The 25,195-nt window shown below is 34.3% G+C and overlaps 1 protein-coding gene across 1 annotated transcript; it reads left to right on the forward strand.

Annotated features, from left to right (window-relative positions):
- On the forward strand, positions 1 to 24,663 carry Rab1 (RAS oncogene family member Rab1). The gene is made up of 5 exons (XM_085948273.1): positions 1 to 170; positions 3,856 to 4,120; positions 13,112 to 13,243; positions 14,436 to 14,673; positions 22,730 to 24,663. Exons 1-4 carry the CDS (start codon positions 157 to 159, stop codon positions 14,637 to 14,639), a joined length of 615 nt encoding a protein of 204 aa, XP_085804399.1. The 5' UTR covers positions 1 to 156; the 3' UTR covers positions 14,640 to 14,673; positions 22,730 to 24,663.
- Positions 24,664 to 25,195: the final 532 nt, after the last annotated feature.

Below are 25,195 nucleotides of genomic sequence, written 5' to 3' on the forward strand. Positions count from 1 at the left end.
GCTGTTACGTCAATCTGCATCGAGTGTTCGGTAGGCGGCGGCCATTGTTCTACGTAAAATATAATAATTTCTGTGGTATTTTAAAAGGCAAATCAGTTTCGCATACCTCTTTTGAAGTATTGTTTATAGTTCCACCACTACCTTAGGAAAATAAAAATGAATCCCGAATAGTAAGTACACTATATTAAAATGCATTCTTTCAAACAAAAACAGGCTTGTCCGATTGTCAATTTTTGTACTGACGGGCTGACTAATAACATATTACGCACCATACTGACATGATATGCAGTTTTCTTAGAAATTGCAAATAATTTGGTCCTCATAGGACCGCAAAGTTTAATATTTAGCTTATCTCTTCGATCAAACGCTCTGTTGTCAACTCAAATTCTTTTGTGACTCATTCTTCCATTATTTTATTTAATAAATTACAAAAATATATCATGCCTTATTTCGGTTATCATTAAGAAATTCCTTCCGCAGACTAAATCGTCATTGTCTCTTTATAAAGTTTTTCAATTGAATACAGATTTTATTGACAGCCAATTGACATGTCGAATGCGTATTTACATATACGTGGTACAGTCCGGCAGACGATGCTAAAATTCGGCGAAGATTTAATTTATCCAAATACGTCCACGAATTCATTCGTACGAACTTTTATAAAAATCTAAACACACTTTCAGCAACATAGGGATGTTCTTTGTGATAAACAATCGCCATAGTACTTCGTTACAAAGAAATTATATTATTCCCTGACATACCCACCCCCTATAATACAGAGTTCATTTCAGATCAAAAGTTAATTTGTCTTAATCTATTTCCAATGAAATATGATTTAGATTTGTCATCGCCAATACTTTTTTGCACCATCGTTTTGAACTTTGATCTTCAAGCATTGTTTTTATTAGTGATTTACACTTACTAATTACTTGAATAAGGATAATAATACCTAATATGTTTAATCATTCTTTCAACTCATGCAATATCAAGACGTTAGTTTGATATTTCATCCACGTCATCTATTATATACCCAAAAATTCTTTGTTATCAGGCCCGTAATGTCCACTCTATTCACGATCCTAGAATATACTAGACTCCGATCAAGCAATTCCTGAGGATACTGTAGTCCATCCATTCAGGTGCAAGCGAGACATTCAAATTTACATAATAAATAGTCTTACAATTGAAATCATTAATATAGTTGTTCCCTTTCTCTCAAGGCTATTTACCCGATCACTGCCAGATACGAGATATCTCATCAAATGGTCCAAGTTCGCTACGCCAGATACGAGGTATCTCGGTAGTGCTAATAATTCGGTCAAAACAAATAATTTCGAAATAAGACGCTTACTGACATCTATCGGAATGTTCCTAAAACATTTTACCATATTAGTTAATGATTTTACCATCGATTTACCTTGAATTTTGTCTAGTGTTGCAACTGAGATTTTAGAGATGTCATAGTTTTTTGATTTTTTTTCGCAAATTATATTTGACCTGTTTACGGCAGCCAAAAGAATAGTACCACGGTGGCATAGTTGGTAGAGCACCTGTCTCTGATACCATTTGGTGTGCGTTCGATCCCATGTCTGCCAAAAATTACATGTTGTTTTTTCAATGTTGGATCAAGGACCCAATCGGTTGGTCAGATGGCTAACAAATGCTCCGCCATAAAAAACTCTTATTATACCCTTCAGTCTGTGGTATCGACTGCTTACTCTACAAACCAGCAACTGCACTTTTTACCAAAAGTAAGATTTTGATGGCATTTTGTTATAAACATGTTTTTTAAACTCACACGAAATTTCAAACTCATAAACCTATAAATAAATACGTTATCGTACTTCAAACAAAACAACCAAGTGCCAAACTTCCAATATCACAAATGGAACAACTCCGCTCTTTATATAAATTTTCTTTATAATATATAAAAGGGAAGTTAAAATAGTGTATTAATTCATAGTGCAGTTTAACTGTAAAAAAAAAATCCAAGTGTATTTTTGGAATTGTTAAATTCCGCTTGATGTTTCAATTATTATGTTTTTTCTCCTTCCTGAACAGTTTGTCCAATTTGTAGATTAAGCAGTCAATATGTTTTTTTTCTAGGACCGAAAATGGTAGGAAAAATATCCATTCTGAAATACCTACCTACTATAACATTTTTACAAAATTCTACTCAAAAGTCTTTGTACAATAAAATTGTCATAAATCATGAATATAGAAATCAATATTCTTAATAGAAACAACGCATCCAATATGTACTTAATTAATTATTATCTTAATCTATTAATTAAATCTGATAACAGTTGCCGAATTTAAATATCCCTCTGTCTGCGGAGACTCGTAATACAGTGTAATCCCATTAATTTAAAATTGTTTTACCCTTGACAATATGTCTTGTTGGTACATTTAATTTAAGCATTGTAAGTCACACCTAAATCCGATTGACTAACATAATATTTATCATTAGTCACTTTCGATCGATTAATAAACTAAATTACTTACTGCATAGTCATGCATTGCATTATTGATATAGGGTGTAGTGAATTTCAACTACGGACGGAGAAGATATCAAAATAATCCTTAATCACGCTTGGTTATTACTACAAATTAGAGATCGGATATTATGGAAATTACCTGAATCCATTGACTTTTGTATTATTGGAAGAAACAGTCTATAAATTTGTTGCTCAGCTATCTATAACCGCTATATGTGCGACTGCTATAGTACCCACAGCGTAGTTTGTCTCCTCACCAAATGGAATATCATTATTTCTTTCCGCTTATGGATTGTGTGACATAATAGCGCCTTTACATGTAGCGTCTCTACACGTGCATGGATTTACAGGCACCAATAGTGTGTATCTTAAACAATCGCGATAATTACTGTTAACACGTAATAGTATGTCTCTCCAATCTCAATCTTCAAGCGTAAGCAAGACGCGATGTTGTCACTTCAGAACAGGTAAGGACAGATTCGTATATAATCGGTAAACGTCAAAATGTTCTGTGCAGTGTAGTTCGTATTTCTTCCGGCAGGTACGCCACTATTGTTTTACTGTGCAACCGCCAAGCAAGTGCCAATTGTGTGGAAATTCAGAAGCTCCTGAACTTTTTTTATCCATGCATGTAATCTTGCAACTTGCACGATAATTCGTGTTTACATGTGCATGTTCTTGATATTGGTGCCGATAATACATACTGTCAACAGTAAATCCATGCACGTGTAAACGGGGTATTATACCCCTTATAACTTCTGAATTTTCACGCAACTTGCATGACATGCGCAGTAGAACGATAGTAGCGAACCTGCCTAAAAAACATGAACTGCTCACGCAGAGCATTTTTAATATTTACTAATTTTCACAACTAGTGAAATGGCATCATACAATGACAACAACGCGTCTCCGCATACGCTTGAAGAATGAGATTGGTGATTATCGCGATAGTTTAATTTGCATGCTATTGGTGCTTGTAAATTCATGCATGTGTACAGGCGTTATAATATTTTATGAATATAAAACAAGATAACTATCTTATTTTTTTACATCCGTAAAACTTTATGACACAATAATTTGTTTTTGCAAGGTGACAATGCTATGCTGTGGGTACTACAATCTGATTGATACTCTGCCACCTTTAAGGCCGGTTTGAAATTGCTACACAGAATCATGTAAAGTCTGAGGAAATAAGAACAAGAATTGGGATAGTAAAGAGTGCCTCTCTCAAAATGAGACATCTCCTTACCAATAGAGACCTTCACCTAGATCTGAGACTGCATACGGTTCGCTGAACCGTAAAATAACTTTTAATTATCTACAATTTTTATCTAATGGACGTTTTCTTTGATTTCAGCGATTACTTATTCAAATTATTGCTAATCGGTGACTCGGGTGTGGGCAAATCATGTCTGCTGCTCCGGTTCGCTGACGACTCCTACACAGAGAGTTATATCAGCACCATCGGAGTGGATTTCAAAATTAGGACAATTGACCTCAACAAAAAGACTATAAAACTACAGATATGGGACACAGCGGGTCAGGAGAGATTCAGGACCATCACATCCTCATATTATCGGGGGGCGCACGGGATCATCGTTGTATACGACTGCACGGACCAGGTTAGCCCATCGCTGTTCATTCGTCTTCCATACTGCAAAATTATTCAAACACTATTATACTTATCAAAGAATACATCACATCAACATATAATATGAATGTAAAGCAAAAAAAGGCACCCCTGGTCTACTAAGTAGGTTAGCTACAAGTGACTTTGCATTGCAGGTTCATTGGAAGAGAACTTCACAATTCTACGATGAGATATTTTTTGCCAATTTGCTGAGCGTATGAAAAGACAATCTTGTCACAATGAGTAGATAAGCAGTCAATTATACACATTTCAGCATTATTATTAGTTGAAAAATCTTATAAAATCATTTATAAACAGCATCAATACAATGAATATAAAAATGTGGCAGCCGTTGTTTGAGTTGGAAAATCATAAACTTGGCGGTGTTCATATCTGTGCAGTTTGCCAACTTAACCATGCTTCATTTGTTCAGTAAATGCGTTCAGTTGTCATGATGAAAATAATGTATAGCACTCCTTCTTTAACCTTCCTTTTTAACACTGGCCAAATTAATATTATTAAAAAATATCTATAAATCGACTATCGATTCCTTTTTTCAATCCAAGCGTCTGTTTAGCCATAGTTATGTGTTCAATTTGGCAATACAGTACTCTCTCAGTAATCCGCCACCCCAAAAACCAGACAAGTGTCCAATTAGTGAAAGCGACGGATTATAGTGCATACATAGAAAATATGGTAAAAATTAAAAAGGTATTTATTCGTAAAGATAGTTTTTTTTTGAAAAATTTGTACTAGCAAAAATCAAGTATGTATTTACTAAATTATACTCATTTATAAACTAAGTTTATTAACTAAATATTAAACAGTAAATCACTTGAAACAACCAGTTGGTCAGTGAGGCAGATATTCTTGAATGACTTTGGATTCCTGGCTTTCCCTATGACCAAAAGCTTCAGTTTGTGTGTCCCGGTTGCATTGGAGCACGGCATAATTGTGATGCGCTCCTTGGGCACTTTCCTCCCTGGTACATTACTTTCTTTGTGATGAACGTACGTTTTACGAAGGAGAAATTTACAAAATAAACCAGTCTCATCTGCGTTGTATACTTGTATGCGGTGGACTACTGAATTTGACAATTGAATACCGGCGAAATATAGAGCTTGATTTTGTGCTTTCAACTAGTAAAAATAACGGCGGATTATAGCATTTGTCGGATAATCGAGCGGCGGATTACTAGTAGTATACTGTACTTCAGGGGGGGGCAAACTTTTTGGATGGAGGGCCAAATTCAAGAATTCAAAATGAGCGGCGGGCCGCAAGTAAAGTACCATTTTTAGATATACACTATTTATTATCACGAAAAATAAACATTACAAAAAAAATAATGAGAAGAATGAAACTGTTGTACATTTTTTAAAATTCAGGTGTTAATTTTGTAGTTTAATATTCTCAAAACTGCTTGTAAACGGGCATCGAAGATATTTGATCATAAAGAATTTTTATTGAGGTTCATGATCGAAAATGTTTGTTCACATATATAGGTTGATCCAAAAATAACGAACATTTTTCTTGCATAATTTTTAAGTTGGTCGAATTTGTCTGAGTTAAGGCGAAGTCTTCATTGAGCCTTTTTTAAAGAGGCACCTAGCGGAAAAATACGAAGCTTGCAATTTGAGACATTTTTTTGATAATTTACAATTTCAACTGTATTAATGAATACATATGTATCTGAAAACATTAAAAATAAAAATATTTTTTATTTTAAGTCAAAGGCAAACTTACAATTGTAAAAAATGTAATAAAATGTGAATTTGTTCTATCGGACCGCACCCTATTATTACATATATTTCATGGTCATATTTATTATTAAAATTTAGTTTATTAAGTTTTCTAAGCATCACCTAAGCGATTTTTGACTAGTTCATAGTTTTAATATTTTTTATATCTATTTTAAAAAATATCGATTTTTATAAAAAATATAAATGTGTATAACTTGAAATCCTTTTTATTTATATTAATATAAATATTTTATTTATATTTATAAAAATAATTGATTTGATATAAATAAAAAGGATTTCAAGTTATACACATTTATATTTTTATAAAAATCGATGTTTTTTAAAATAGATATAAAAAATATTAAAACTACGAATTAGTCAAAAATCGCTTAGGTGATGCTTAGAAAACTTAATAAACTAAATTTTAATAATAAATATGACCATAAAATATATGTAATAATAGGGTGCGGTCCGATAGAACAAATTCACATTTTATTACATTTTTTACAATTGTAAGTTTGCCTTTGACTTAAAATAAAAAATATTTTTATTTTTAATGTTTTCAGATACATATTTATTCATTAATACAGTTGAAATTGTAAATTATCAAAAAAATGTTTCAAATTGCAAGCTTCGTATTTTTCCGCTAGGTGCCTCTTTAAAAAAGGCTCAGTGAAGACTTCGCCTTAAGGGCATTGTAAAATTTGGAGATTTCGTCACGACGATGCAAATCTCTTAAATCAGTGTCGCACTGCAGATCAATAATTTCAAGTTGTAGCTCTGTCGGTACACTATCAATATCTATTGAAAATGGATCGCGTAGGTACTATTGCTAAACAAATTATAATCTTTTGTCAATATTTTTTAAAAATTTATAAAAAACTTATTCGTAATCAGAAGTACAATATTAACGATGGCGGGCCGCAAAAAAATACCCGGCGGGCCGCAGTTTGCCCCCCCCCCTGCTGTACATGATATGTATCAGTAGAAATATGGCAAATACTGCGAAATTTAACTGAACTGATGTCCATTTACTACTTACTGCGGAACATGTCTCTTTGTAATCAAACTGTACTAACCGTTATCTTTCCGCCCAAAAAAAATTTTTGCTGCGAACCTCAATCACATATTTCTTGTAGACCGAACCATTGTTTTGTATCCCACCAATTTATTATTAATTTTGACATAAACTGAGTATAATTCAGTGTAGTTCGAAATACACCCGATCCTCATATTGCACGGTTTCGATATAACACTGTAAAAAAAGTACTGATTATTTTTTATTTACACTGATTTTTTTGTTTTAAAACGGTTTAAAATAACTAAAAAGAATAAAAATACGTATGTATGTACATATTTATCAAAAAATTGCGTTGCAATGGACCGCACGCCACTGGTGCATATATATGTTATCACCGGATGCCTGGCATATATGGCACCACTAGTCAGCCACTTCGGGTTCGATAAGAGAGATGTGCCGCTTGCTTCGGCGTCAGCGTCATTAAATATTTCCAGCGAAAAACAGCAGTAAACAGGCACGTTTATTGTCATGTAGCGTATTTCTCTATGCTAAATTTAATTTAAATTGAAAACTGGATCTTTTTTTACACGGTTTTGTTTTGCACGGTAGTCTTTGGTACGTATCCCCCGTGCAAAAATAGGATCGGGTGTAATTCATTAGCTCATTTTGTTTAATCACAAGTACCTTGCCTTTCTTTTTTTTTATATACTTATTCAGAACAAAAGTTGGCTATCTGATTCATTACGTTACTGAAAAGATCTTTTGTGCCTTGATCGAGTCACTGACTTGAGAGTATTTTACAATAAATGTATCTTCAACTCTCTATCTTCCCTTTCATGATAAGCTTCAGCAGTGCACTTTTGTCATCACGCATGCTGTAGCCAAAGAATTGTTACAATGTTAAGAAGTGATTTCACATCATTACTATCTTAAAACTATAAACACTTTATATCTCGGGCATTATTATTCATTGCAGTTAAATTTCTAGATAATCGGCTACTTTGTTCTTAATTGTCTTGTATTTTCGCACTGATTGTAACCTCTTACAAATGAACATTGTTCCGTCCCCTTATTGAACTTATAGATAACCTTGCCTCAGCGTGTATGTACAAATGAATGTACAACATGTCACATTATTAATAGAACAACACATTTCTAATTCGTTGCCAAAATCTCATTCAAACAAAAAAAACAATACTTGCAGTCAAAATTGTTGTGTTATTGAAATTTATTAATGTAAACACTGACAATAACTAATGTCAAAATAACAAACTGACCAATGATAATTTCTATCAAAAGTTTCAATGCATTTGTTTCATTAAGTATATTTTTTTATTTTTTTGCTATCGTTAATAATTATCATAGTTTGTTATGTTTTATATTTGATTTGGGTCAAATTAGTATTAAGGCCAATGTTATGGAATTTAGACTTTTTAGTAGACTAGAATTCGGATACTACTTTTATAATTAAATAACACTGATTATTATGTGAAAGGCTACAGAGGACCAGTGGCAGCTTGACGACTTTCTAGGTGGTAGGGTTTTTACTCACCTGGGGGTCATTTGATTCGCTCCCCGGTATGCATATACCAACGTTTGTGCATTAACATCTTTTATTGAACGATATTTGTACCGCGGCGACTGGATGGGACTGAGTGACCCCCGGTATGCGAAAAATAGACGCCATATCTTTCTCAATTTGTACCTAGGTGTCACCGTGAAATAGGGCGTATTCAATTTAATTAAGTATTTTAATATTGCGTCATCATCATTGTGATAATACATAATTTATAATCATTGCTTTATTAATTTGTATAATAATAATAAATATCCCTATAAAATTGCGAAGCGTTAAGATGAATAAAATAAATTAAACAGTTCATTTAATCATGTAATTAAGTACATATATTATGACAATGACAAATATTGGTTGTGTATTTTTTACATGATAAGGATGTGGGGATGGTCTACCAGTGTTGCCATCTTTTTCTATGCTAATTATAGTACAAAGGCGTAAAATTATAGTATTTCTAAAAAATATATAGTACAGGAACATTTTTCGTCTTGAATCCTTTAAAATTATAGTATTTTGGTATATTTGACATAATTTTACTATAATTATAGTACGGTTGGCATCACTGGTCCCTACAAACCCTTAAGGTAGAGCTGCCCCTGCAGAGGACACAATGTAGTAGTAGTGAGGTGGTAAAATTATTAATTGTGTAACATGTTCATTCATAAGCGGGGAGCATATGAGACCTGAAGAGTGGAGGTTGTATATACAAACCTTTTTTGCAAGGAATATTTATGGATTGGATTAAAAACAACATGTATTTTTTTTGACCAATTGCTCTTCCAGTTAGGCCTACATAAATTTTGGATCGTTGTGATTGACCACCTGAAGTCAGTGACATCCCGCTAGGGTAGACAGGTTATGCGTCGCTTATGGGCGGCAAATAAAGGAACGTATACGAATATTACAACTTTTGAGAGCAGTGGCGGTCGGTTTTCCATGAAGCAGGCGATGCGGTCGCTTCGTTAGAAAGTGCTGACATCTTGGTTAAAACAAAAATTGAAGCATAAAAAATCCCGGCAACCAATGTTCCCTGTAAGGTGTGTTCCCTACCTCCCTACCAAAACGTGTCCGCACACGTGTTTTCATCCCTGCACATTCCTCACACAAAAATATTGTAAAAAAAGTTTCCTTTGCCAGATTTTAGTTTTGCTCGAATGCACGAAACCATTACATGCACAATTCATCGACTCATTTCTCAGAAGGCGAAGGTCAAGTGCGACTTGTTCGACTAAGTTTTAATGAAAAATTGTGTGTTTGTGGGGGGGGGGGAATTTACCGCATCGGGTGACAGCCTGTCACTGGCGGGAGACACCAACCCTAGTTACACCACTGCTCAGATGCGTTACTGATCCGCACACACAATAGAAAAATTAGAGGGAACGTTGCCGGCAACCTATCCTATTTTTGTATTGTAGTACTCAATGGTGGTTTATTGCACGGGAAAAAAATCACAAGGGGGCGTCAAACCTGCCAGCGATGCAGACCTCCACGTACCCAAATACACTGCTGTTTGAGAGTATGTTTCGTGGAAATGCTCTAGTCTGCAGCAGATGATGTATTTGTCGTTTGTTAAAATATTGTTGTACTAAGATAGCCGAAAATAAATAGGTAATAACATAGGTAGGTAGGCAACTAACAAATTGCAGGGGGCGGCATTCTAAATCTGCCTAAGGGTGGCACTTTGTGTAGAGACGTCACTGCATGAAATTCTATTACAGTACACTCTCAGTAATCCGCTGCTTAATTATCCTATTAATCCGCCGTTATTTTTACTAGTTGAAAGCGCAAAATCAAGCTCTATAGTTCACCAGTATTCGATTGTCAAAATTCAGTAACCGCCGCGTACAAGTATACAACGCAGATGAGACGGGTTTATTTTGGAAACTTCTCGTTCGTAAAACATACGTTCATCGCGAAGAACGTACAGTAAAATCTCGTTAATACGAATTCCACGGGACCGAAAATCGCAAAAAAAATCGAATTACGAATTACAAAATGTAAGGGGGAAAAATATTAAAATTTTGAAAAATAACATTTTTTTTGATTTTCATTAATTTCGTTTCTGATCATAGATGTGCCTACCGAATTGGGTCATAAAATGTCAGGATTATTTTTATTACCATCATAAAATAAGTAATTTTTAATGTTTTAAGAAAAGTCGTGTCACAATTTTCAATGACTAGCTCATTTTTTATTTATTTTTTTTTATTTTTATTTTATTTGGGAAACCTCACAGTCGACATTGCAAGTACATATTACAACATTTTACATAATATACAAGGACCAATAATGGGTTTCCACATTTATTATTACGTTTATATTAAATTAAAACAAAATGAGAGAGAAGAAACAACTTTAAAATAAGTATATAATATAAGGTAGGTGTTTACGTGCGTGTGTATATGTGGGTGAGAGTAGGTTTTGGAATTTATTGCGGTAGTGTGAAGTTAGTTTTGTATGTTTTATCACAAATTGTTTTTGTGAATGTGTCAAATGTTAGGTGTAAAATGTCTGTATCGCTGAAAAGATTATTGTACCTCATAGTCATCATTCTAACGAATACAGCATTACTAGCGTAGTTAGTGTTGTGTTTAAGTATATGGAATAATTTTTGAGAGCGCGTGCGTTTCTGGGGTACATTTAAACATATGCTGGACTGCACTATTTCGATCGAGTCAATGGCGTTATGTATGATTTGGTGTAGGAATTTAATGTCGTGGACAGTGCGTCGTGATTCCAGGGAGTTGATGTTGTAGTTATGTGTGCTGGTGGAATTATGTTGTGTTACTTGGGTTGGAGGTGATGATTTGTGATATCTTAGGTACTTGATGAATCGTTTTTGTACTTTTTCAAGTCTGATTTTTTGTGATGTGGGTGACGAAATAGTAGAAGCGAACTCTAAGATGCTGCGTACGTAGAAGAAATAAAGTAGTTTTATGACGTGTGTGTTGGTGAATGGCTTACCTGTACGCAAAACAAAACCTAATGCTTTTGAGGATTTTTGTGCAATGTGATCAATATGAGCATTAAAGTTTAGTTTTATATCCGATAGGACGCCCAGGTCTCTGACTACCGGAGTGAATGGGATTGGCGCGGAGTTAATTTCATACTGAAATTTTATTGGTGTACGGTTTCTTGTAAAATAAATAGATTGACACTTGGAAGCATTTAGAGTAAGGAGATTCTGGTCACAGTATGATGTTAGGCGTTTTATGTCTTCTTGCAGTCTATGGCAGTCAGCAAGGCTATTCACGTAGGTGTATAGCTTTACATCGTCTGCATATAAAATCTAGTTTGCGTGTTGAAAACACTTGCCGATGTCATTGATATATGAGTTGAATAAAAGTGGCCCCAGATGAGAACCCTGGGAAACGCCTGAGGGAATAGAGATAAAGTTTGAGCGGTGTCCACCAATAACTACTGCTTGGCATCGGTTGTGAATGTATGAAGTAAGCCAGCGGAGTAGATCTCCCTGAATACCAAGTAGTTCTAGTTTCTGGATCAGGATAGTATGATTAACTCTATCAAAGGCCTTAGAAAAATCGGTGTAGATACTTGCGATTTTTTATCCATGGAATTAAGAAGATGACTAGAGAATATTGCAAGATTTGTTACTACCGACCTGCGTTGCATGAAACCGTGTTGTTTTTCGCTTATGTTTTTACATATAGCAGGGTAAAGTTGATTATATACTATACGTTCGAAAAGTTTACTGAGTACTGATAGTATCGAGATTGGTCTATAGTTTTCTGCTCTCGAAGTGGAGCCGTTTTTGAAAATTGGGTTCACAAACGCTTCTTTCCACTTGCGCGGAAATGTGCCGTCTCGGAGAGATTTTTTGAAGATTATGGATAAGGGGTATGCAAGCTCATCTGCGCAGTTGATTAGGTAAACTGGGGGGATATTATCCCTTCCTGTAGTGTACTTCATTATGATTTATTGAATATTTTTATATGCCAGGGACTCTAAAATCATTTCGAATTACGAAATTCGAATTAAAGATGTGGTTTTATATGAAAATAATGTTCAAGGGACTGTTTTTTCGGGATAATTTCGAATTATCAGTGTTCTTACTAACTAGGTTTTACTGTAATGTACCATGGAGGAAAGTGCCCAAGGACCGCAACACAATTATGCCGTGCTCCAATGCAACCGGGACACAAAATGAAGCTTTTGGTCATAGGGAAAGCCAGGAATCCTAAACCATTCAAGAATATCTGTCTCACTGAACAACTGGTTGTGTCAAGTCATTTACTGTTTATTATTTAGTTAATAAACTTAGTTTATAAATATGTATAATTTAGTAAATATTTTTGATTATAAATAAAACCGTAATTTGCTAGTACAAATTTCTCAAAAAAAAAACTATTTTTACGAAATACCTGTTTTAATTTTTACCATATTTTGTATGTATGCACCGCTGCTTTCACTAATTGGACACTTGTCTGGTTTTTGGAGTGGCGGATTACTGAGAGAGTACCGTATACCCATTGCCCAAACATTATTAATATTATTATGTGATGATGTATCCTGATAATATACATCGATGGCGTTTACACATCTTTTTATACTATCTGTATTGATTTTGTTATAATATGACTGTATTTAAAGATTCATCATAAACCTGGTGTGTGTTTTCCCTTTCAGGAGTCATTTGGCAACGTAAAACAATGGTTAGAGGAAATTGACCGCTACGCGTGTGATAATGTCAATAAATTATTGGTAGGAAATAAGAACGACCTCACCACGAAAAAAGTTGTGGACTACACAACGGCTAAGGTAATTTTTATTAACAGTCTCATTTATTTTATACTGCTGTATATATTTAATAATAAATGTAACTCACATACCTATTCCAAAAATCAAGTTTTCAGATAATCGCAAAAAACCAACAGATCACTGTATTTTGTAATTAGAAAAAAGTATCTAACTCACTTGAATATTAAACGAGTGAGTCGATTTACATTATTTTTTTTAAATACATGTATTCCTAAGAGCCTGTCCTCAAGGTGCGAGTCCCATCGCGATTTACGCTCGAGAACCAGAAATGTCTTCTGTCCAGAAACGGCGTAGTCTGCGCGTTTGAAACAACTATTTGACGTAATTCATTTTTAAATTGGCATAAAAAAACAAGCGTGAGTGTAGAAATAAGTACAACAACTCAATTGTGTTAGCCGGTTTCTATGAGATTTTGTATTTCGTGATTACTTTCAATACCTATTCTCGGCACTTTACAAGCTAGGTGACGTAATTTATTTTGGAGTAGCAATAAAAAGTCTCGCGTTCGAGTGCCAAGCGGTCGTAATTCATTTTGTAATGGCTGTAAACGCTGCGATCGTCCAGAGTCTAGCGCTTGCAGGCGATTGTCGCGCGAGCGCTTGTCGACAGCTGAATTGGGTCACATGTACCTGGAGAACGCGCAACTTGTTACTCGCGCGCAAAAATGCGCCTGTGGACAGGCTCTAAGGCTGCAGACACAGCCCAATATGAGAAACAGAGCTCCTTGATTGGTTAGAAAGGCCTTGATAATAGAACTCACACTATTCATTGAAAAATGTGAGTTATGGCACCAACAGTTAACTTTGTCAACAATTTTCACATGGTTTAAAATGATTTTTTATATCAAACTATTCTCTATATAGATTAATGCCTTTAGAATCACTTGGTTTATTTAACTCAAAATTGCAAAATGTGAGTTATGACTCTAGGCAACTCATTTATTCCTGACATAAAATCACATTCGAAACATTCAATCAACTAGAATTATAAATACATACATACATATTGTAATATTTACAGTTATATTTAGAGTTGTGTTCTCTAATGAAAATGGATATCAAATTTAATATAACACAGACTACCATTTTACTTTACTCTTTATGCAAGATTACCTCATAGACCAGAATTCTCACGAGGCTTAAAATCTAAAGCTAATTTAATAAATATGTGGGTATGGTTTGTCTACGTGCAGGAGTACGCGGAACAGCTGGGCATTCCGTTCCTGGAGACGTCGGCGAAGGACGCGACGAACGTGGAGCAGGCATTCATGACGATGGCGGCGGAGATCATGCAGCGTGTGGGACCACCGTCAGCGCAGGCCTCGCACGACCCGCAAGCCAGCGTCAAGATCAACCAGGGCAGCTCCATCGGCACCGCCAACAAGTCTTGCTGCTGAACGCCCCCCCCTCATCCATCCACAATTCATTAAGGTGACACATCTCAATCATAACGATCGCTTGCCCTAACATTTACTTCCATGCGTATACTTTAGAACTTTTTGTTTATTTTATAAGCATATAATGCTTAATTTTGGTTTAAGATTTGTTTGTGATTGTTGTGATTTTTCGTATAAAAAAAGTACTTACGCCTTCCTTCATACATAACTTTTCTTAGGCTGTACTAAGGTAATATGGGCGTATCTACATTTTTTTTCTTTAATATCTTTTCTATAATATGAGAATTGAGGATAAAATGGGATAGAATAATATTTAGGATTTGTTTAGGATAATGAAATATAATGGTTTATGATCTTCAATATTAAATTGTATGACAATTTATTGAAATAAATGTAATATATAACAGAAAAGCAATCATATAAGTTAATAGGAGTAGTAATTAAAAATTAGTCAAAATCTAAAATATTAGTAATTATTGTACATGTATATTATTTATCTGGTTGATACTTATATGGATAAAGTGGAACTCCGATCTACCGTTCTCTCATAAATCATTTTCCCGCACGGATCGTTCATTTTTGAAAGTCCCGCCAAACACCCATAAGAAGAATGTTAAATAATCCCGCATTAACCGTTCCTCGATCTATCGTCTAAATATTATGGCCCCGTCACAAATATTATCCCGATTGACTGTTTTTGTTGAATATTTTTCATTCCGCTTTCGTAGAATTGTCTATGATACATACAGATCTTTCAGTCGCGTCGCTTTGTTTGCACAAATCGCAACTAAAATGCCCCCCATGAAGACAACTAGAACTCTAGCTGAGAAACTGAAAATAATTCAAGACGTCGAAAAAAACCAGTTTTTTTATATATCCCGCATTTATTGTTTTTTAGGATCCCATGAAAACTATAGAATCAGGGTTTCACTGTATGTCACTTTTTTGCAATTATCTCCACTCTTTTCTATTATTACGGCGTGGCGTGAGACTGTATAACCTTTTATTTTTTTGTATTCCCTTTCATTTTCTGAATTCTTATACATTCTTCTTTTTCTTATTTTTCCTTGCTAAAAACAAATATTTTCAACTTTATCTTTGGGTGTTATCAAGTATTATTAATCTTTAACATTATTTGTTCGGTGTGAATGTCGTCTAGTTGGAGATTCGGTACTTAAAGTTACTGAGATATTTTCATTTATGCAGATATTTGTCGCCACGCTCATCATCAATTAAAATAAACAAATTATTATTAGTCCCTTGAACATTGTTTTCATATAAAACCATACCTTTAATTCGAATTTCGTAATTCGAAATGATTTCAGAGTCCTGGCATATAAAAATATTCAATAAATCAAAATAAAGTACACTATTTCATGAGCCAGTCATTGAAAATTGTGACAAACTTTTCTTAAAACATCAAAAATGACTTATTTTATGAAGGTAATAAAAATAATCCTGACATTTTATGACCGAATTCGGTAGGCATATACATGATCGGAAACAAAATTAACCCTTTCAAAGCGTCAAGAATACCGCTTTAATACAATAGAGCGCGTCATGATTTCAAGTTGTGATAAATCACAATAAATGTCAGTCAAACATGTACAAATACAGTCATCAAAAATATTTTAAGTGTTCAACGGTGATTATGAATAGTAGTAATATTTTTAACGATCTTAAAAATAAACATTTGTGCCCTGATTATGATAAAGAATGACGAACAAGCCGCGTTATACAAAAAGCGTGTGACTTACGTTTCAGTCGCCATTTTGTTGACGTGTCGGCTCCGGACAAGTGCGTCGATGACAGAATTATGTTCAAAACTTCAGAGTTAATGCAACCGTAATCCCAGACCACTTAATAAATTATGAGAAATCCTTTTTTACACCCCACTTGATAATATTAATGGTTTATTTTGATAACATGACAATACACTATTCACTAAACAGAACACATAATCCACATAGTTTCAAATGTTATTAATTTATAAATTTCAACATCGTCTGATATGTAGGTAGGTCATTTTAGTATTTTTGAAACACTTAAATATTTTAATAGTTCACCTTTTCATGGTATTCTCTAAAGCACGGATACACGCATAATGGCACGTTACACTCGGAACACATGTATCTGGAATATTTTTTGGTTTTCGGCTTTTTTTTTGTATTCGCACAAAGATGACAAACTCTGCAAGGATTTATCCGTTTATTTGCGGGAGGAATTATGTCCGGCATATGCTTTGCCATCGCTCTAGCTGATAAGCGCAGTGGATGGTCGACGGGTTGCTGTGCGCGGGATGTGGCTGGAACTTGATATTTTTCAAATATTTGCCTGATTACTTTTAACTGAAAATTAGCTAGACCTGTTTTTTTGCCTGTGATAGTACTAAACAGAATATATGAATTTAATAAAAACAGATCTATGATATGGAAAGCCACCTTTTTGTACCATTTTATTGATTTTCGCATACAACTTAGTGTACTTAACATCATATCAGCTTTATCTACAGATCCCATACATTTATTATATTGGATAACACATGTAGGTTTCAGTATAGGCTCTCCGGTCTGCCTATTGAATTTTCCTGTGGGTGTAAATGAATCATTGTGCAATGTAGTCAACATATGGACTTCGCGCCGGTCGTGCCATTTTATAGCCAATAGCGAGCTACTATTTTTTGACTCCACTTCTCCTTTCTTGAGCTTCCTAAATGTTGGCATATTTCTTCGATTTTTTCGGACTGTTCCGCAAGCATTTGTTTTTTTTTCGTGAAGATGTTTAAATAAGTCTGGGCTTGAATACCAGTTGTCAGTCCACATAGTATGACCTTTACCGAAATATTCGTTCATTAATGTCGTTACCACAGCTCCCGAAATGCCAAGTCCCTGCTCATCGACAATATCTGTTCCTTCCCCGCAATATATTATGAAATCTAATATATAACCAGTCATCACATCGCAAAGAACGAACATTTTTATGCCGAAACGGTGGCGTTTTGAAGGAATGTACTGTTTAAACAGCAATCTACCTTTGAAAACAATTATGCTTTCGTCGATACATAAGTTCTCGTGCGGCATCATTGTTTTTTTGAATATTTCTCGGCAATGGTCGATCAGAATTTTAATTTTATGTAATTTATCTCCAGGAATTTGAGTATTGGGATCCGAAAAGTGCAACATCCTCAAAAGCAAAGTATATCTGTCTCTTGGCATTACTTTCCCGAACATTTGGCTGGATAAGAGTGGATCGGTTGACCAATGTTCCTCTATTGTGATGTGACGATATCTAGTCATCAACATACTTACAGCAAAAAAAATGTACATTTCTGGGACGTCTGTGTTGACCCACTTATGCATTCGTGATTTCGGCGATGGTTCTTGTCTTCTAATGTCTTCTGTATAATAGTTATTTGTTTCGATTACGATTCTGTCCATTATATTTGAATTCAAAAAATGCTCAAAAAATTCTATTTCTTTAGAGCTATCTGATAAATTTGTGTGCGGGCTGACTCCAGAAAAGAAATCATCAAATTCGTGAACAACTGGTATGAAAGGTCCAGTAGTCCACGAAGACAGATCGTCAACATTACGATTTACATTTAAATTAGAGGCGGCGGCAGCAGCACTTTCTGATGGGGCACTGGAAGTATCTGAATCATCGTAGTACTCATTTTCACTCAATTCATAATCTGAATCAGGATCATGAATTGCTTCTCCCATTTCATCGCTCAAATTACCAGGGATATCCATTTTAAAATAATGACAAAATATCGACCACACACAATATGCTATCACAAAATGTTTTTAATTTTTCCGATACAGAAATTTTCAATTGTGTGAAAATGTTTATTTACTTAACATATCTTTTCTTTATAAATGACTGATAACTAAGGTAAATAAACAACTTTTGTACGTTTTACCTATTAGTATAATCAGAAAATAGTATTTAAAAATGTTAATCAACAATAAACAAAGAGAAATATTGAATCGCGGACTCTTATATTTAAATTACACCTTGTTCAAATTATTTTCCGAAACTATTAACTCGCGGATAATATACTAGCAGGTAGACGAATGAATGCAATCTCAAAAAGCATTCCTTTTGTAAAATGTTTTGTAAATTCACTTTGATCAATGTAACTTTCTCATATTCTATATAACAGTTTATGCACCAAATAGTTTTTCAATCACTAAAAAACAATATAACATATTATATCGCGAATTCGTATCGCTACAAACGCGTCAGTCAAATATCTTCGGCGCACATGCACTAAGAAGCGATAAGACACTAATATACCCGGCAAGTTTGAATTGGCCCGATGACTGATATTTTTTTATCCAAGACACGCTCCCGAAAAATATTTATTTAAATTAGATAGAACAAAAGTTTAGGCTATTCATTGACAGATGTCAAGAGAAGGATGATTTCTGAATAAATTAAATCAATATTAGATTTTTTCGCGCCTGGCCGAAAGCAGTACTAGGCAAACGAAAATCGAAATGACTTTAGTCAGCTGACGCGCGGATGACTTGCGCGTATAGGCTGACTAAAGTCAGTTGCCGCGTTAGAAAGGTTAATAAAAATCAAAAAAAAAAAAAAAAATCTAAATTTTTATAGTTTTCCCCCATACAATTATTCATATTTCGTAATTCGAATTTTTTTTCGATTTTCGGTCCCATGGAATTCGTATTAACTGAGATTTTACTGTAATTGGAAAATATGTGATTAAAATTTCATAAATATGTGCTAAAAAACAAAAATAGGTGCTAAAAATTTAAATAAGCACCTATTACAATAAATCATAAATATATTTCAACAGTTTAATTTATTATTTATTCACAAACAGAAAACGCTTTATTACATTAATAAAAAAAATCTACAAATTTTCGAAAGTGAATCGTTGACAATTTGATCTTAGCAAATTTTTATACATGGAAAAACTTCTTTCCGCTTCTACAGATGTTATTATTGCGTATGTAAATGAAACTATTCCTGAAGTAGAAAAAATTGAAACATCTGAGACATTGATGGATTTTCCAAAATAGCTTTAGTATTATGTTTGAGGCTTTCACGGTTGTTTTTTATCGTAGTATATTCTTGGGTTTCCACCGTGTCTCCTTCTTCCTTCTTTACTCGACTTTTCGGGCTCGTTGCAGAGGCCATTATCAAGAGATGATATGTTTTATGTTGAAAATGTAGTGTAGGTATGTGAATGTAAACGTTGCTCCAAGAATGTCAAAAGGAATCCGATTAGCTAAGAGCAAACGTTGCTCAGAGTAATCTGTCAATCGTTACGACCAGGGATACCGGCTCGAATATTAGATTTTGCTGATAGGGCCAGAAGCTATGACGGTATAGACGGTATAGCCTCACGGTATAGAAGCTCTAAGTGAGTTTTTGGCCCATTTAAACAATCTATATTCGATGATTAAATTCACGATGGAGATTGAACAAAATGGAGCTCTACCATTTCTTGACGTGGAAGTTATCAGAAAATTGGATGGCTCTCTAGGACACAGAGTCTACCGGAAACCAACCCATACCAATCGTTATTTAGACGTTAGACTGCAATTATCTTCAAAAAGAAACCAAATACACGGTCAGAAAATCACTAAATTTACACTGGAACTGTCAAATGACGAATACGGCTTCTGCAGTCATGGTTTTAACACACAGTATCATTTCTAAAGCCTTGTGGCCACAACAACAGTGATACTAGGCCAGTTTGGGCGTAAGTCCGAAAAAGTCAAGAATCTATGTCAGATACATTGTAAATCCTTTGAATCGCTTATTTTTTTATTGAGTTTTTTCCCAAACTCCTTAAGGTTGTACCTCAGTTCAGGCACGGTCTAAAAAGATCATGGCTAGGCGATGCGCGGATTGCGGGTCACGGGTGCAAATGACGCATGCCAAACGAAATATAATTTGTCATATAAATCCAACATACGTCCATTTTATGTTCTGTTTATTGTTCTATTAGTAACAATAATAATATATTTATTGACATGTTTTCTTTTTAAAGTAAATGGGTAACGTTTTTAATCATCTTTACACAATTTAAGAATTAATACGTCTGTCGCCATGACGAAACAAAGTGACGTGTTTCCAGCTCAACGTTCTCTCTCAGAATGCGAGCGAGTCCAAAATTTCGTCGCGCCTATAGTTGAAAATTATTTGCCGTTTCACTGATGTACGAGGGTGGGTCAATAATTCCTTAGAAAAAAGCATTAAAACAGTTTTTATTTTTGTATTTTTTTTTTATTTCTCAACATAATCTCCTTGGAGCTCAATACACTTGGTTAGACGTTTCTCAATTTTTTTTAAACCGTCAGAAAAATAAGTTTTCGGAAGGTCCTCAAAATAAGCATTTGTCCGATCGATGACTTCTTCATTTGAAAAAAAACGTTGTCCACTTAGCCATTTTTTTAAGTTTGGGAAAAGGAAAAAGTCACTGGGGGCTAAATCTGGCGAATACGGTGGGTGGTCGACCAATTCGAACTTCAATTCTTCAATTTTAGCCATTGATCGTAAACATGTGTGAACACGGGCATTGTCCTGATGAAAGAGGATTTTTTTCCTGTTTAAATGAGGCCGTTTTTCTTCAATTTTGTTTTTTAGCTGGTCCAATAAAGATGCATAATAATCCCCTGTTATTGTTTTTCCTTTTTCCAAATAGTCAACGAAAATAATTCCACGTGCATCCCAAAATACAGTAGCCATAACCTTACCAGCTGATTTTACGGTTTTCGCCTTCTTTGGACATGGTTCGCCTTTCGCAATCCACTGCTTTGACTGTTCTTTCGTCTCGGGAGTATAGTGGTGTATCCATGTTTCATCTACAGTCACAAAGCGACGAAAAAATTCATCCGAATTGCGTTGCATGAGCGACAACAGAGCCTTAGAGGTCACCACCCTATTGCGTTTATTGTCGACTGTGAGCAAACGCGGCACCCATCTTGCAGAAATTTTTTTCATGCCCAATTTGTCATGTAAAATAGAAATGACGCTACCTTTTGAGATCCCTGTAACCTCAATTATCTCACTCAACTTTAATCTTCGGTCACTTAACACCATATCGTGGATTTTATTGATCATTTCTGGTGTAGTCAACTCTACAGGACGTCCTGAGCGTGGTTCATCCTTTGTTGATGTACGACCACGTTTAAATTCATTTAACCAGTTATAAATAGTTGCAAGTGAAGGAGCAGATATGCCGTGAACTAAATCAAACTCATTTTTTATTTCCTTTGCTGTTAACCCTTTTATATTAAAATGTTTAATAACAGCTCTAAACTCAATTTTCTCCATTTTTCCATTTTCCACAAGCAAATTTTTTTTTTAAATGTACGAGAAACACACAACAACCCGACCAATCTGATTGAAACTTCGCAGCATACTGAATCGGTAGTGCCGCTGCAAGAAAACAAACCGCTTACAGTACTAGTCGCGCCACCTGTCGGCTTTTCTAAGGACTTATTGACCCACCCTCGTATCACCTTAAATACGGCTATTAAAAACTTCTATTTTCTCTGTAACTATAGCAGTTACGGCTTGAATTTATTTGCCGATCTTATACAAAAACTCTGCAGAATCCAAATTGATCAAAACATGAAAATACCTCAATACGGCATCTGTGCTTAGTACGGCAGTATAGTTCCACCCAAAATATTGATATTCCTTTATGCTTATTAATGTTTTATTGTTTGAAAGAAGACGAGTCAAGCCAAAACATTCAAATTATGTACTGTTCAATAAAATCCAAATGCAGAAGTGTCATTAAATTAAACTAAGAAACATATTAAATGGCGTTAGTTAAGTTAAGTTAAGACCAAATTAGTGGCATACTTGAGAAATACATGTGTCATCTGTCAAAATAGTCAAGGATACAGAATTCAAGAAAATTTCATTTATTTGTGTGCGAAATATATAAAAATAAAATGAAAAACTATACTTAATATCTTGTCTTTCTATTATTAACGTTAAGTGGCAGTTAAGTATGACTAAGCATTTGACCCTAAGAACATTACCCAAACTACTCTGATACCATGCTGTCAATGATTAACAACTGGTTGTTTGTTTTTTTACAGCAATTTCATCTGAATGGGAACCATTGAAATGCACTCCGTTCCTGAAGCAAGAGGGATCATGTGGTCATAGGGAATTAAATATCGCTAGTTTATTTAAAACAAATCTGGTGTAGTATTGTTTTTTTTGATTTGTGTACAGTAGGTTAAATAACTATTATTCATGTAATAGCAAATAATTAATGATTCTTTCATGTAAGCATTCCGTTTCTGGTTAATTTTCTCTCTATCCGTTGTCTTTTTAATCAAAATTTTCTACAGATGATCCAAATCGGGGCTCCGGTTATCCGAGGAGAAAGTATTTAATCGTAATGTAAAATGATTCACGTGCGATGTGTAACAATAATGTTATTAATTTTTATTAGACATCGCTTGGAATTCATCATCCGAGATGTACGGCTCAATTCGAGAGGTTTTATAGTCTGTTTTAATTATTTCTCGAGTTGTTTCTTTGTAGATCTATTAATTAATTATCAGAAGTGTTTGATACTTACAACTCTAATAATAGAACAGCATCCAGACCAAGGTATATATGTGTATATATCTTATTTAATCTATCATCATTGTGTAATTTCAGATTAATAAAATGAATAACAAACATCTAATAATGTAATTTAACAAGTAATATGTCGAGTGTTCTGACGTCGGTTGAACGGACGGTCAGCGAATGCCAGATGTGATGATGAGCTCACGATAACAGTTTGAATATTGATATGAGAATGGTGTGTGTTACCTCTGGGCGTGTGAAAGCTTATAATGTTAAAATGTTAGTAGATTTTTTTATCGGCCCGTGGTTCTGATTAAGCGTACGTCGCTATGTCTTTGTAAAAAGTCGCAGGATTTTTATCAATTACGTAATATTACCGATTAGGTCAGCCTAAATTTTATTATTAATATACATAAACATAGTTCGTGCCTATAGGTTTATTTATTTTGTAAAGATATTGTGAAACTTTATTTATGATGCTATTGTCGGTGTGCTTTTTAAAACCGCGCATCGATATCGATATCCGACGTCTTCTCGGAGGTTTTTTTTGTTCATCAATCGACACCTGCTACCGATTCACGATACCCCGCCGTGTGGTCAAATCTTTTTTCAATTATCCGCTTTACACTTAATATTAAATCATAGCTCTTTCATAGAAAAACTTACTTATAACTTGTAGCATTTTAAATGTTAAGGAAACATCGCGTAATGGGTATTTTTTATTTTGTTTCGTACCTCACTTGCGACACTCGGAATATTCTCATATTGTAAGTGCAGGTATTTTAAGAGAGAATAATAAATGCACTGTAATCTAGGATAACAAATAAATTTTCTATACTTAAGAGACGAGAAGGACACACGAACATTGTAGTAAATAAATCTTCACAGGCGAGAGACGATAATATTCTTTTCGCTAGACAGACCGCATCCTTTGCCATCTTTTCTATCGATGATATATATTTTTAATCGGCAGTCGACTATTCTCATACCTCTGTTTATAAATTGAAGCCGCTTATCCTTCGTAAGATTAACTGAAACTCGTCGAGTTTTAATAGATAATATAAATTATTATAAGGCAAACGAGGACGTAATGTTTTAAATGTACCGGGCTGTAAATTTGAACGATTCCAATTGTTTTAATTTTTATTTAATATTTGTAAGTGGGTATTTGAATAGTCACGGCTCGATATGAATTGCCTGTAAAAAGAATCTGTGAATTACTACGTCTACGACTCTACGTGGTCGGTCTTCATTTTAAGTTTTCCATAACATTTATGCTTGTCTTTATTATTATAAATGTAAAACAAAAATATATAATTTATAAGTATGCTACAACTTTTTGAGTAGCGTATGTACAACACAATTATTCTATTATTATTATTATCTTTTGTTATGGAACTGAGCTAATGACTTTATCAAATAAAGAAGTCTTGGATGTGTTTCGTAAAAATTGTTTTATTTTCTTGATTAAACCTAATTGTAATTACCAAATACAACATTTTCCAAGCCGTCCCTATTCAATATCCTGGCTAATTCCTTCCTTGCATCATATTTTACTTCCCAATTGAAGTTATTTATATTATAGCTATGAGCGTTAAGCTAAATGAGACAGATTCAGTCTGGAGCAGAATCAGCGTTGACAACTTAGTGTTCTTGCCAGATCTAGCATTTTTAAACAGACATTTAGCTTGCAGAACCAGTGTTTTTCGACACCACTAACTTCTATCATGTAAACTCCAATTCAATTAATGAACTTAAAACAAAAAATAAATCGTCACTGTTCTGGCAGAAGACACTAATTCGAAAAAATGACATTGAGTTAGTTATACCAAAATGTTCCTTATTTAAAATTTTACCGTCTGGAAACCTTCTTAATAAATAAACAGTCTTTATTTTAAAGTCATCCTTTTTACGATTACTTAATAAACTCATATGATAGACCATTTCAAACATTTTAACAACTTCAAAGTCAAATTACTCAA

Source organism: Rhyacophila brunnea, unplaced genomic scaffold (assembly GCF_057557595.1).
Source record: "Rhyacophila brunnea isolate RB1 unplaced genomic scaffold, BYU_Rbru_1.0 scaffold_20, whole genome shotgun sequence".
Taxonomy (NCBI): Eukaryota; Metazoa; Arthropoda; class Insecta; order Trichoptera; family Rhyacophilidae; genus Rhyacophila; species Rhyacophila brunnea.

Excerpts from the sequence above, each read along its gene's own strand:
- Rab1 (XM_085948273.1), top strand. Across the intron at positions 4,121-13,111 it reads TATACGACTGCACGGACCAG|GAGTCATTTGGCAACGTAAA; the intron begins GTTAGCCCATCG and ends TTTCCCTTTCAG. Across the intron at positions 13,244-14,435 it reads TGGACTACACAACGGCTAAG|GAGTACGCGGAACAGCTGGG; the intron begins GTAATTTTTATT and ends GTCTACGTGCAG.